The 15,100-nt window shown below is 46.2% G+C and overlaps 1 protein-coding gene across 2 annotated transcripts; it reads left to right on the top strand.

The window, feature by feature from the left end:
* The first annotated feature begins 15 nt into the window (after nucleotides 1–15).
* Nucleotides 16–14,063, top strand: npm1b (nucleophosmin 1b). 2 transcript variants are annotated; one of them, XM_062476089.1, is made up of 11 exons: nucleotides 16–161; nucleotides 451–533; nucleotides 907–1,026; nucleotides 1,312–1,405; nucleotides 1,954–2,051; nucleotides 2,734–2,798; nucleotides 2,899–2,974; nucleotides 4,563–4,655; nucleotides 10,671–10,766; nucleotides 10,862–10,936; nucleotides 12,940–14,063. In XM_062476089.1, exons 1-11 carry the CDS (start codon nucleotides 110–112, stop codon nucleotides 12,991–12,993), a joined length of 906 nt encoding a protein of 301 aa, XP_062332073.1. In that variant the 5' UTR covers nucleotides 16–109; the 3' UTR covers nucleotides 12,994–14,063. The 2 variants fall into 2 exon arrangements, with proteins under 2 accessions (XP_062332073.1, XP_062332072.1); XM_062476088.1 differs by having other exon boundaries at nucleotides 10,665–10,766.
* The last annotated feature ends 1,037 nt before the right edge of the window (nucleotides 14,064–15,100 follow it).

Below are 15,100 nucleotides of genomic sequence, written 5' to 3'. Positions count from 1 at the left end.
CTGAAGCTCACTCCAGAACACAAGGTGGCGATAGTATACAAATAAGCCGGAAACCAACCACCGTAAAACAAAGATGTAGTAGAAGAAGAATACTAAAATACGAGTAAAGATGGCGGAGGACAACATACCAGATTTGAGCAGACCTCAAATTTATTTATTTGGTGAGCACGTCTCTCCTGACACACTTCCAATTTAGTGCACAACCATAATTATTTGCCAAATATTCGCACCATTCAAAGTCAGCAGTCAGATATCCATCTGAAATCACTATACTGTAGCTTTCGATAGTCTTAATACCCGAACTCGCGCCAAATACGCGTTAGCTAGCAATCAATCTGCAAGCTAACAAACCCAGTCAGCTAGCTAGCTGTCAAATGAAACAGCTCGTTTTAAAATCGTTGATAGTACTCTGTATTTTATAGTACTTACGTTGTTATCTGTTCACTGTAGGTTGTACACTCAAATCGGACAAAAAGGAGTTCAGAGTGGAGGTGGAAGATGTTGATGCGGACCATCAGCTGTCACTCAAAGCAGTAAGATTAAAAACGATTCTTATCCCGATGCAGTTTAGTACAGTGCAACATCTAATAGCATAACGTTATAAAGTATGACATTGATTGAACTCCATTCATCCATATTTTGTTACACATCTGCCGATTTTTACGTGTCTCACATTTGAAAGAATAACCTAATCAAAAGAAAAAACCCAGTTTGTTCGATGACATACGACCCCATTCAGATGAACGTCTTTAAAATAATCTAATCTTTCATATTTTCATTTGGAATCGTTGCTTCTATTTGAAAGCAAGTGGCACGTGCTGTGGGCAGAGTTAGCTGTCCTGGGTGGCATGTTCCAGCAGGAAGGAACACACAGGCCTGGAGGAAACAGCTGTGTTGGTGTTGCAGGTGTGTCTGGGCGCTGATGCAGACGACCAGTTCCACACGGTGGAGATAGAGGGGGTCACATACGACGGAAAGACAGCCAGAGTCCCCCTCGCTGTCTTAAAGCCTTCTGTCCTGCCCAGTGTAAGTGGACCCTGGATCACGGTGCCCTGATGGTGCTCCTGACTGCATCTGAGATGTAGGAAGGTTTGAACCAGACCGATCATTACCTCAGTTTTCAAATGTGCTGCTTTCTGCAGAGCAAGGGTTCAAATTTAGATCATAACCTACTATTAATGGACTCATCTAGAAGGACTTGTGACTTTCTACATGCACTGTGTGTGTATGTTTGGATGAAAGTGTCTGCTGAATGAATCGCATGTCGGCAATGTCAATGTAATTCTGTGTTATTTCCCCCTGGTGACGCAGCTGAGTTTAGGAGGATTCGAGATCACTCCTCCGGTAACGTTTCGTCTCCAGTCCGGCGGTGGCCCCGTCTATATCAGCGGACAGCACTTTGTCAGTGAGTAACCACTAACTGTTGCATGTACGTTCTGGACTGGTTCTGAACCGGTTCTGGACTGGTTCTTAACCGGTTCTGGACTTCTCTCCTGGCTTTATTCTGTCCTGGTTCTGTGCTGCCTTTGGGGGGGGGGGGCGGCGGCGGTGGGGGCGACCATGTAGAGACAGAAATGACATGCCGTCGTGTAAATAACATAAGGCCATTTAGTTTGTTTAATAAAAGAGCAAGCTATAGACCTAGTTTTATAGGAAAGGTAACCTTAAATGACTTATTTTGTGATCGGGCGCTATATAAAATAAATAAATAAATAATATTTTTTTATTTTATTATTTATTAACTTGACCTTCCAGGAGGGGCGGGGGTGCCGTTGGGGGGGCAGGGCGCCCACTAATATAATGGTAGGGAAACACTGTATGTGCAAAGCTGTCTCACTGTCAGGCTCAGCGCAGGAGTTACCTGTCTCACCCTCAGCTGTGACCTGTCTGTCAGTCCCAGTGTAGTGACCCTGTCTCACCAGTCTCAGTATATATACCTCGTCTGCCCCTCAGGTGTGAGAGACTCTGAGGAGGAGGAGGAGGAAGAGGAGAACAACTCGTCTCCAGTGAAGAGGCCGTCCAGCCTGGCGTCAGGGAAGAGACCCGCCCCGGTGAGGAACGCCACTGCACTTCCTGTTAGAGCAGCCCTGGTCTTAATGTCATGACACACGCTTATCATCACGTTGCTGCTCTGAGCGGTGTGTCATCACACAATGTATTATATTACTGTGCCGTCACCATGTGTAGGTCCTATCAGGCTATTACACTATACAGTGTGTTGTCGTGTTATCACACTGTGCAGTGCTATCGTGTTATCACACAGTGCAGTGCTATCATGTTATCACACAGTGCAGGGCTATTGTGTTATCATACTGTGCAGTGTTATCGTGTTTTCACACAGTGCAGTGCTATCGTGTTATCACACAGTGCAGTGCTATCGTCTTATCACGCAGTGCTATCGTGTTATCACACAGTGCAGTGCTATCGTGTTATCATACTGTGCAGTGTTATCGTGTTATCAAATAGTGCAGTGCTATCGTGTTATCACACAGTGCAGTGCTATCGTGTTATCACACTGTGCAGTGCTATCGTGTTATCATACTGTGCAGTGCTATCATGTTATCATACTGTGCAGTGCTATCGTGTTATCGTGCAGTGCTATCATGTTATCATACTGTGCAGTGCTATCGTGTTATCACACAGTGCAGTCTGTTCAGCCTCCCAGAATGGGTCTGGGGTTGGGTCCTGTGTGGGATGGGTGCTGACGATGCAGATGTCCACTTTGCCTTCCAGAAAAAAATGAAAATGGAATCTGACGATGATGATGATGATGACGACAGCGAGGAAGATGATGACGAGTAGGGTTCTCCTCATCCCAGCGGTAGTGTCCACATTGTTTGAAGATTGGCAGAGAGTTCTTTAAACGGAGCATACGTTTCCATGGTTTGGTGTTTACAGTGATGATGACGAGGACAGTGATGAAGAGGAGAAGGGTGTGAAAATGCAGAAGAACACTGCCAAACCCGTCAAAAAGGTGAGGCGTCATCTCTAACACCGCCACTAGATGGCAGGTCAGACAAGGAATAGTTAGTGGGTACATGACTTCATCAACAATGTACAGTTTGTCATGTTATTGTGTTGGTTATTTCAGCTTTCATATTTTAATTTTGTACAGTTCTCAACATTTATTTTATTTAGTAGCACTGCAGTGGTACTAATTACCAGGTGTCGTGTTTAATTTAAAGGTATTTGACAAAGTCTCAACCCTTGTTCATACGCGTGATGTTTAATTTGGAAATTCATTTATTGAGATGATCGTTTATTTTCGTCGCATTAGACGAGGTGCTTTGAGCCTCTGAACCGTATGACCGCCCGCCATTTTGAGACACGCACCACACATTGTCATCTAGCTCCTGCTCTCCCCCACCTGGTTTCAGAGCCTAAACCACAGGTCTGGTGGTATAATGATTGTATTCCTCCTCTGTAATCTACCTGAATGCACCCCGGCTCTCTCAGGCTGGGCTGGGCTGCATGCAACAGCAGACAGGCTGTGATGGGGCAACACACACACACACACACACACAGACACGTCTAGGGATGGGAAAATATCCTACTTCCTCTCCCGTTTCCTTGATGCATCCACGTTCTGCTCCCTCCTCCACTGCCAGGCCCTTCTTCTCATCCTCTCTTCATCCCACCTCTCTCTCTCTCTCTCTCTCTCTCTCTCTCTCTCTCTCTCTCTCTCTCTCTCTCTCTCTCTCTCTCTCTCTCTCTGTCTCTCATCTGTTGTGAGAAAGTCCCCCGTTGCACCTGGCCTCGTCTTTGAACATTGTTCGTGTGAGACTATGTTTGTGTGTGTACGGCTGTGTTTGTGTGTGTGTGTGTACGGCTGTGTTTGTGTGTGTGTATGGGCGTGTGAGGCTGTGTTTGGATGTGTGTGCCTGCCTGGTTGTGATTTGAAAGACAGCGTCCATGTGTGAGCTGTGCCAAGCAGAGATCAAAGCAGGGCAGACAGACATACCTGGGACATGACTGTGCCTCTTCCCCCATCCACCCCCTCTATCCCCCTCCTCCCCCCCTCTCTGTCCTGGGGTTAGGGTCTAACCCTAACCACACACTCTCTCGCACACTTCTCCTGTCCCTCTGTGACACAAACACTCTACCTCTGTCACACACACTCTCTCCTGTTGTCAAACACAATCTCTTCCTCTCTTTCACACACTCTCTCTTCCTCTCTCACACGCACTCTACCTCTCTCACACACACTCTACCTCTCTCATACACACTCGCTCTCCCTCCCTCTCTCACACACTCTGCCTCCCTCTCACACATTTTCTCTCCCATTGTCGCACACAATCTCTCTTTATCTCACACACGTGCTCTCTCTCTCTCCCTCTTTCACACATACACATACACACACACACACACTCCCTTATACCTCCATTACACCCTCCCCCATCTACCCATCTACCTACCTACCTACCTATCTACCTACCTATCTCTCTACCTATCCATCCACCTATCCATCCATCCATCCGGGGTTAGGAAAATGATGTTAACAAGTTAACTTTTTTCGGACTTCCTGTTCCTGGTGTGTCACATGATATTCCTTTGTCCCACAGAGCACAGAGCCTTTGGGGAATAAGCCTAAAGGTCCTTCGAAGCAGAACGGCTCTCCAGGAACACCAGGCTCGGCTGCTACACCCCAGGCCAAGGTAGGAGCTCTGAGGCCCTCCTTACCTGTGAGCTTCAGGTGGAAGGAAACACCACAGCTGTTCACATGATATCAGGTGACCGGTGTTGGGGGTGATGGAGCAGGCTCTCTCCCTACCTCTCACCTGTTGTCTGTTAGTGGCATGGGCAACGTATAGTGCTTAACAGAACTCTTTCAGAATACAAAGAGTTCATATTGTATAAAATAGATATATATATATATATATATACAGGAAAGGTAGAGTCAGTGATTGGCTGAAGCTATTTACGGAAGGTAACCTTTTGTAGAAGGTTTCCGTTGGCGTATAAATGGTTGCGTTTTCATTCTGCGGGAAAAGGTCATGTGATTCCACAATGTACTTTAGAGCTTAGAATGCATACAAGGATTCAAAAGACTTGTTTGTGGTTAGGCAATCCCCAGACCAGTTTAAAAGCTCATTTGTGGCCTGGTCGTAAAAACAAAGTCCTTAAAACCACATGGTGTCTGTCGGCCAGTGTAGATGGAAGGTTGCAGTGCTCTATAAAATAAACGGAGTTAGAAACAGTTGTTTCTCCCTCCAGTTTTCCTCTGTGAAACCTCTCTCTCTCTCTCTCTCTCTCTCTCTCTCTCTCTCTCTCTCTCTGTCTCTCTCTCTCTCTCTCTCTCTGTTCAGAGAGTGAAATGTATAGAAACGTCAGGATAAGACCAAACATTTCTTGTGTTTAAAACGTAGTTGTTACGAGAGTATTATTAGAAAACGAAAAATACCTTTTAATATCCCTATCATCAATGCACGGTCATGGGATAACTTAAAGGGAAGACGTACAGTACATGATCGACTTTTTACTGAGAACTCTTCACCTCAAGGTCCATGTGAGATCACCAGCCAGCATGACTCCACCCACAGTGTCTTCAAAGAATGTGGTGAATCTCAGCAGCAATTAGCTCAAAGCGATCGTTAATTTCTCAGGTGGAATGTGTCGGACGACGTCCTTACGAACCCTAGGGTTGACCTCTCCCTCCGCTGAGCAAACACCCCTGACCTGTGAGCACAGCAGGAGTTAACCTTTGACCCTGCGTGCCTTACGCAGAGGGGAGTCCCTCAGGGTGTGTGCGAGCGCTAATTCTGTAATGGCCGCTGTCCTGCCGCTACAATGCTGGTTGTTAAAATGCTCGTGGGGATTATCCGGTGGGCAACGACCCTAAACCTGACGTCAGTTAAACTCCCCACCACACCTAGTCCTGAACCCCTCATCTCCCTCCCCCTCCTGACCCCCTCCCACCTCTCCCCACCCCTTACACCCCTCACTTCCTGGACACACCTCCTCCCAATTGCTCTCATTAGCAGCGTTTGATGTCTGATGCTTGGGCATGTCTGGGGCAGGTCGTTGTCCTAGTTACCCCTCAGCAGTGAGCATGTCTGGGGCTGGTAGCTTTTGTCCTAGATGCCCTAGAGGACAGAGACAGTGCAGGGGACTGGCCAACTCTGTGCCAGTACCGTGTTTCTCCCCCATCGACCAATGTCCTGTTCTGGTTGTTCTGTGGGGTTGTGAGAGGGAGAAGTGTGGATCGGAGGTATTTCCCAATGGAGTGTTGTGATTGATGGACTCTGAGGTAACGTGAAGCTGTTAGCTAGCTTCACCTGGGCTTCTTCTGCAAAGACAGGAGTCTTCCGGTGGCTGATGGTGACAGATTGATGTCCAACTCAACAGGTGTCTTGTCTGCCTGTTCAGTGCAGGGTTCAGGGTACATCTCTCTAGTTTTCTGTGGTTTCTGCCTTGCTGTCAGCCATGGAGCTAATACTTCACCTACATACCACACGTCTTCAAGGTGAAGTTTACCTTAATACCCCAATCTACCTTAATACCTCAGTCTACCTTAATACCCCAATCTACCTTAATACCTCAGTCTACCTTAATACCCCAGTCTACCTTAATACCCCAGTCTACCTTAATACCCCAGTCTACCTTAATACCTCAGTCTACCTTAATACCTCAGTCTACCTTAATACCTCAGTCTACCTTAATACCTCAGTCTACCTTAATACCCCAGTCTACCTTAATACCTCAGTCTACCCCAGTCTGACTTAGTAGTCCCAGTCTGGAGTGTCACAACTATGTGTTTTAGCCAACGCTGATCGGAGACAAGCGATTACATCAAATGATAGCGTGCAGGTGATTAAGCCGGGTGTCCTGTGCCATCTGTAATCAGTGTCTGGGCCAGATGTAGGAGCGAGCTGTCTATGTGTGTTTATCAGCTGTTCCAGACCCACAGCTGGCCCTGGGAGAAACACCCCCTCCATACGGAATACTCTGGGCTTCCTGGCTAGGAGCCAGAGGCATGCACCAGTTTAGGGCGTGAGGAGTGTGTGTGTGTTTGTCTCTGTGTGTATGGGTGTGTTCTTGTGTCTCTTGTGAGAGTGTGTCCGTCCTCTAATTTGATACCTTTTGATCTGAATGAAAAAGCTGACAATATGTTTAGAGGGAAGAGAAGATGACTGTTATGGCCTATGCTTGTATCCACTTGACATCATTTGACTTAAGAAAATACATAAAGTACAACAAGTTTACTACAATCACTCTTTCTTTAAAGCATATCTATCTCACATCCCCTGGACTATCACTTCTAGTGCACTTGTCTGGTGCATTGTGGGTACTTGGAAAGCACTATCGCACCTCGATTTCTCTTTGGACAGTGTTTTCTACAGAAAAATAGTCCTCAAAATGTAAATACTGAAGTATTCTTAACTCAAATTTAGTTGTAATCAAAAAGTGGAAAGATTTGGGGTGGAGAAGGGTGACCAGAAGTCTCTGAACTCAGGTCAGTTTAAGCAGGTCAGCGTAAGCAGGCATCTCTGTTTCCTGCAGCCGTCAATGAAGACCTGAAACCTGGAGCGGATTCCAGCTTGGCGTGGCATGTAGGGACAAGCCATGTTTGTTGTAAAACATGGTCTTGGCGTGTGTCGTCAGTTACAAACACACCGCTAATAGAGGAGCTCTGGCCTGGGCTGGATTCACCTGTAGCTCTGCTAGCCCCATGTTCTCCCCTAACCTCAGCCTCACACCTGTACCTGGAGCTCTGCTAGCCCCATGTTCTCCCCCAACCTCAGCCTCACACCTGTACCTGGAGCTCTGCTAGCCCCATGTTCTCCCCCAACCTCAGCCTCACACCTGTACCTGGAGCTCTGCTAGCCCCATGTTCTCCCCCAACCTCAGCCTCACACCTGTACCTGGAGCTCTGCTAGCCCCATGTTCTCCCCCAACCTCAGCCTCACACCTGTACCTGGAGCTCTGCTAGCCCCATGTTCTCCCCCAACCTCAGCCTCACACCTGTACCTGGAGCTCTGCTAGCCCCATGTTCTCCCCCAACCTCAGCCTCATACCTGTACCTGGAGCTCTGCTAGCCCCATGTTCTCCCCCAACCTCAGCCTCACACCTGTACCTGGAGCTCTGCTAGCCCCATGTTCTCCCCCAACCTCAGCCTCACACCTGTACCTGGAGCTCTGCTAGCCCCATGTTCTCCCCCAACCTCAGCCTCACACCTGTACTTGGAGCTCTGCTAGCCCCATGTTCTCCCCCAACCTCAGCCTCACACCTGTACCTGGAGCTCTGCTAGCCCCATGTTCTCCCCCAACCTCAGCCTCACACCTGTACCTGGAGCTCTGCTAGCCCCATGTTCTCCCCTAACCTCAGCCTCACACCTGTACCTGAAGCTCTGCTAGCCCCATGTTCTCCCCTAACCTCAGCCTCACACCTGTACCTGGAGCTCTGCTAGCCCCATGTTCTCCCCCAACCTCAGCCTCACACCTGTACCTGGAGCTCTGCTAGCCCCATGTTCTCCCCCAACCTCAGCCTCACACCTGTACCTGGAGCTCTGCTAGCCCCATGTTCTCCCCCAACCTCAGCCTCATACCTGTACCTGGAGCTCTGCTAGCCCCATGTTCTCCCCCAACCTCAGCCTCACACCTGTACCTGGAGCTCTGCTAGCCCCATGTTCTCCCCCAACCTCAGCCTCACACCTGTACCTGGAGCTCTGCTAGCCCCATGTTCTCCCCCAACCTCAGCCTCACACCTGTACTTGGAGCTCTGCTAGCCCCATGTTCTCCCCCAACCTCAGCCTCACACCTGTACCTGGAGCTCTGCTAGCCCCATGTTCTCCCCCAACCTCAGCCTCACACCTGTACCTGGAGCTCTGCTAGCCCCATGTTCTCCCCTAACCTCAGCCTCACACCTGTACCTGAAGCTCTGCTAGCCCCATGTTCTCCCCTAACCTCAGCCTCACACCTGTACCTGGAGCTCTGCTAGCCCCATGTTCTCCCCCAACCTCAGCCTCACACCTGTACTCTGGCATATCAGAGCGAGGAGTTGTGGATGTGAAAACTGGTGTGTTCATGTGTCACCGTGAGCATTTGAGGAAGACCCAAAATGTATATTCATGAAAAAATCCATCTCCCACAACTTTTCACCTTAAAGCATTATTTGAAAATATATACAAAGGTGGGCAAAGTAAAAATGTCCATCGTTCTAAATATATACTAGTTTGAATCCTTTCAATTTTATTGCCTCTTCATGTGCTTATGCAACGTAAGCAACTAGACAACACTGCCACACAGCTCGGCTTCCTACTCTGGAAGGGACAGCGTGAGTAACTGAAAAACAACGTGAAAAAAAAAACGTTTCTCCTCTCGACAAACAACCCTGCCCCTTTGTTGCTCAATGTCTTCTGTGTCGGAGTCTGGGCTTGCCCTGCTGGGAAGCAATAAAAGGATAATTTGTACCCAACATATTTGTAAAAAGGTGGTGTAATTAGGGTAGAATTTGCTGTCCTTCTTTTCTTTTATCCCTTTCCAGCTAGTTGCTCACGCGGGCTTTGTAAGCCCTGCCCACCAGACTGAATCGTTTAACACAGGCTGCAGTCCAACTCTGGGCACCATCATCGTCTCCTAGACTAGCATCCCCTGGACTATCACCCCCTAGGCTGTCATACCCTGGACTATAATCCCCTGGACTATCATCCCCTAGGCTGTCATACCCTGGACTATAATCCCCTGGACTATCATCCCCTAGGCTGTCATACCCTGGACTATAATCCCCTAGACTGTCATACCCAGGACTATAATCCCCTGGACTATCATCCCCTAGACTGTCATACCCTGGACTTTCATCCCCTGGACTATAATCCCCTGGACTATAATCCCCTAGACTATCATCCCCTAGACTGTCATACCCTGGACTATAATCCCCTGGACTATAATCCCCTAGACTGTCATACCCTGGACTATAATCCCCTGGACTATCATCCCCTAGACTGTCATACCCTGGACTATAATCCCCTGGACTGTCATACCCTGGACTATAATCCCCTAGACTATAATCCCCTGGACTATCATCCCCTAGACTGTCATACCCTGGACTATAATCCCCTGGACTATTATCCCCTAGACTGTCATCCCCTGGACTATCATCCCTTAGACTATCATCCCCTGGACTATCATCCCCTAGACTATCATCCCCTAGACTATCATCCCCTGGACTATCATCCCCTGGACTATCATCCCCTGGACTATCATCCCCTGGACTATCATCCCCTGGACTGTCATCCCCTGGGCTGTCATCCCCTGGGCTGTCATCCCCTGGACTATCATCCCCTAGACTATCATCCCCTAGACTGTCACACCCTGGACTATCATCCCCTAGGCTGTCATCCCCTGGACTATCATCCCCTAGACCAGCGATTCCCAACCAGTGGGCCGCGGTCAACTAGTTGTCCATTATGGTAATAAAGGTGGACTGCCAAACCAATGAATGAATGAAAAATGAATCAATATCAAAATATTTATATATATGGTTGGTAAATGATTCAAACCTTTTTTTCCAGAACTTTACTGCAACATTTTTTTCACCCTTTCAAAACTTTTTTTTAGTTTTGTTTTTTTACTTAAAAAAATATATTTTCAATTTCCAAACTTTTTTGGAAGTAAACTGTCATCCCCTTTACTGAACATCCAATTAACATACATTTTTTTATTGAGTTACAGAAAATGGGGCTGGCGAAACAGAAGTCTGGGGCAGGTCCTTCTGGAGTTCTCTCTCTCCCTGAGGTCAAGAGCAAGCTGACAACAGCCGCCAAAGAGGTAACATCAGAACCAACAACTCTTTCATGGCTCTCTTAGAATTAAGATTGTTCTGTTGTATGGATCACATGTTGTACCCTTCTGTCTCTCACCAGGGAAAACCTCTACCCAAGACTGAGCAAAAGTTTGAAAACTTTGCTAAAAGTTCTTTCAGAATCACAGATAAAAAAGTGAGTATTGAATTATTTTTCAATGTCATCATGTATGAAGTGATATGATGTATAATATAATAATTTATTAAATTATGCATTTTTCTAATTTAATAAGAACCTACTTTTGATAGATATACACCCTATTGATGTCACAGCAGATCCACATGATTGCATTAGGCCCACATGTTTTCACACAAATTACTTTTGTCCAGCTTGTCCATTTACAATAGCCGCTAATGCTTTGTTGCAGAGAGAGAGTGAGTGAGTGTTTGAGGTGAATTATGTTAGCAGTATACGTCTCTGAGCTCGGTAGAGATAGAATGGGAGTGGAGCTGTCGAGCAGTGGTCTTCCTCTGATTTACCGGTTAGTTCTCTCACAAGCGTGTCTTTTGTAGCTCTAATGAAGGGACAGGAGGTTATGTGGATGGTACCAGTCTCCTGTTCAAGGTCTTACACAACACAAGAAATATATTTTAAAGATAGATTAACGGATTTTGTAACACTGCAAAGACCCCTGCAGTAGTAAAAAAAATCGAAATAAAAAAATCTTTATTGTGAGATTGGTCATTTCAAAGCGCTTGGGCGTTTTGTCCTCAAAAAATCTTCTTGATGTTTGAAAGTTTCTTGTGTTATTTTCTGAAATCATTTCAGCCAAAAGTAGCATATCAGTGACACACACCAGTGTCTTCAGCCTTGTTAGATGAATCACCAGCTACATCACACCCCATAACCCCTCTCCCCGTGCCCTGTGTCATCATGCTCAGTGGTGGGATGGGGAGGGGGAGGCAGGAGGAGGGGGGGAGGGCAGGAGGGGGGGATGGCAGGAGGGGGGGAGGGCAGGAGGGGGGGAGGGCAGGAGGGGGGGATGGCAGGAGGGGGGGATGGCAGGAGGGGGGGATGGCAGGAGGGGGGGATGGCAGGAGGGGGGGAGGGCAGGAAGGGGGGGAGGGGCAGGAGGGGGGGGAGGGGTAGGAGGGGGTCTGGAGTTAGTTTTTCATGTTTGTAGGAAACATATGTGTACGTGTTTAGAGTTCACAAGACCAGTTTAAGATGTGTCAGACCTGTGGCTCTCGTCACACACTGTAAGGGTTTACTATTCCCCCCACCCAAACCCCTGTTCTACCCTACACATTCTTCTACACGACACCCCTGTTCTACCCTTCACATTCTTCTACACTACACCCTTGTTCTACCCTACACATTCTTCTACACGACACCCCTGTTCTACCCTACACATTCTTCTACACTACACCCTTGTTCTACCCTACACATTCTTCTACACTACACCCTTGTTCTACCCTACACATTCTTCTCCCCCTACACCCCTGTTCTACCCTACACATTCTTCTACACTACACCCCTGTTCTACCCTACACATTCTTCTCCCCCTACACCCCTGTTCTACCCTACACATTCTTCTACACTACACCCCTGTTCTACCCTACACATTCTTCTACACTACACCCTTGTTCTACCCTACACATTCTTCTACACTACACCCTTGTTCTACCCTACACATTCTTCTCCCCCTACACCCCTGTTCTACCCTACACATTCTTTTCCCCCTACACCCCTGTTCTACCCTACACATTCTTCTCCCCCTACACCCCTGTTCTACCCTACACATTCTTCTACACTACACCCCTGTTCTACCCTACACATTCTTCTCCCCCTACACCCCTGTTCTACCCTACACATTCTTCTCCCCCTACACCCCTATTCTACCCTCCACCCTGGTTCTACCCTCCACCCTGGTTCTACATCCTGGTTCTACCCCCTGTTCTACCCTCCACCCTGTTAAACTCTCTGCTCTTCAAGCAGATGTGTGAAAGCATGGTATTGTAAAAGTGAGTCATGCATCTCTGTAATGCAACACGTCATTTACATGCTTTATAATTAGTCTTCTCTCTTTTTTTTCTCATTCCCTCCCTCTATCCCTCTTTTTCTCTGTTCTCTCTCTTCTCGCTCGCTCTCCTCTGTCTCTCATCCTCGGTCTTCCTCTCTCACTCTCCGGTTCACAGGTGGTTAAGGACCTTTGGGGCTTTGTTCAAGCCTTGAAGACAGAGAAGAAATAATGTTAATTCTCCGGAGTGGACAGTAGATCTTTGAAGAATGGGGAGTGAAATCAGGCTATGGATGGTTTGGAACCACTGTGTTTGGTTTCACATGACACAGAAGTGCAAGGTTACTTATGTTTCCTAACAGACTTAAGGAAATGAACAAATACATACTTGTTTGGGTTGTAGACGTTATTATTTCTTGCTTTTTCGCAGTTAAATTACATTTTAAGATCAGTAAGTGAAAACTTTGTAAGCATTATAAATATGATTTTAATCTGAAAACCACACTGACATCCCAAGGAGACAGATGAAGAAAGGGAATAGAACCGTTGTGTTATGTAATTAGATTGTACACACTGAGGCAATACACACTTGGCCTAATGTGGACAAAGTCTGATCTAAAAAGTTACACAAATCTGTATTTTTGCTATATAGATTAATGTTGATTTGCAGAAGAAGAATTCTGTGCTTTTAACTCCTACCATTGTCCTGCAGTGACAGGCTGCCTGTGTGTATCTCACCTCAGGTACACAGTGCTCCAGGTAACCTTCTCTGCACTATGGTGGCGATTCGAGTCATTTAAAAAAAATGTTCAATCCGTCTAAAACTTGAATTTGTTCTTTGAGACTGTGGCACATGTCGTTATCTGTAAACGGTCATAATCATTTTTTCATATGGTTTTGTGGCAGCTTTAAGGTTCATCCCCTCAATCTTCAGATCATGTGGTGTTTTGGATTTGTTATGAATTTGCCGTTGTTGTCCAAGGTGATGGATAATACAGAATATATTCTGAATGCTCGGTTCTAATGCCCTTTGTGGTCCCAGCCTGTTTTTAACCCAAGATATCCATAGATGTATGTAGAATTATTCCGAAATAATGTATTATTAATATCATTTTTTAATGTTTGAGTTTGGTCCTTTTACTCTTGTTAGTGCAGGCAAATGTCTGTCTCGTAGAGGGTTAATCTGTGGTCCCTAACAGTAGATATACTACTGCTACATAGCCAGTTTGTTTGTCATAATGTCTAAAAGATGTAGTCCATTCCTGATGAAATGTCCCCTTTCATTAAACCTTCACTTTGTTAGTCATTAGTTTGCTTCTGTTTATTAAACTCCTAGATGAGAGTCGTCGTTCAACCGCATCTCTCAGATGTCCACATGTTTTCCTGTGCTGTCTGTTCAGTGCCCTGGTTATACAGCTTGAGGCAGTACTCAGTAAGATTTACACATCACACATCACAGCATTGTATTCATTTTGCGGACGCTTTTATCCAAAGCGACATGGAAATAGCGCATATAGAAATAGAGCAGATCATCACTGTGTTTGTCATTAGTACTTCAGTGCTCGTACGATGGCTGACGGGTGATGTTGATCGATGGCTTGTTGATATGAGCGTGTCCATCTTGTTCTCCCATGACTTCCTTTTAATAAACGTCCTTCTGAACTCTGACCCCTCAACTCCTCACTAATGTGCTCCATATTAGGAGGGAGCAGTACCACCGCCAGGTAAGAGACATCCAGTCTATATTAAAGACCAGAGATGGCAACACACATCTTTCACTCAAGTAGAAGTACAGATACTCACTTTTTTTCACACACAACACAACGCAAAAAAGTTTCTTGCAAAATATTTATATATATGCCATAAAAAAAGAAACATTTTTGAACCTTTGAAAAAAAATCTACCTTTTTTCCCAAATATTTTTGAAACCTTTCAAAACTTTTTTCGAAAATATTAAAAAAAAAAACCTACACAAAAGTACAACATTATTTATAATCTTGTTTTTCTAAAATGTTCTTAGATTTTTGTTTTAATGAAAAAAGGCACGCAATGACAATAAATAACATTGATCATGTCACCAAATACAGATTAAAACCAAAGTAATGAGCCTGGCTTTAAAATGTAAGAAGTTGAAAGTACAGATATTTGTGTAAAAAATGCTTACATTGCTGCTGAGTATCTGCGTTTCACACAGTCTTCATCTTTCGTTGCTCCAGCAGTGGAGCAGCGCTGGCAGACGTCAGTACTGGGCTCTCACAGCCTCCAAGGTCAAACACAGGCCTTCACAGAGAAGCCCCATTTAGGCGACACAATGATGGATCCTAATTGAGGTTCAGATT

Source organism: Osmerus eperlanus, chromosome 13 (assembly GCF_963692335.1).
Source record: "Osmerus eperlanus chromosome 13, fOsmEpe2.1, whole genome shotgun sequence".
Taxonomy (NCBI): Eukaryota; Metazoa; Chordata; class Actinopteri; order Osmeriformes; family Osmeridae; genus Osmerus; species Osmerus eperlanus.
This window is presented reverse-complemented; position numbering and strand designations above follow the sequence as displayed.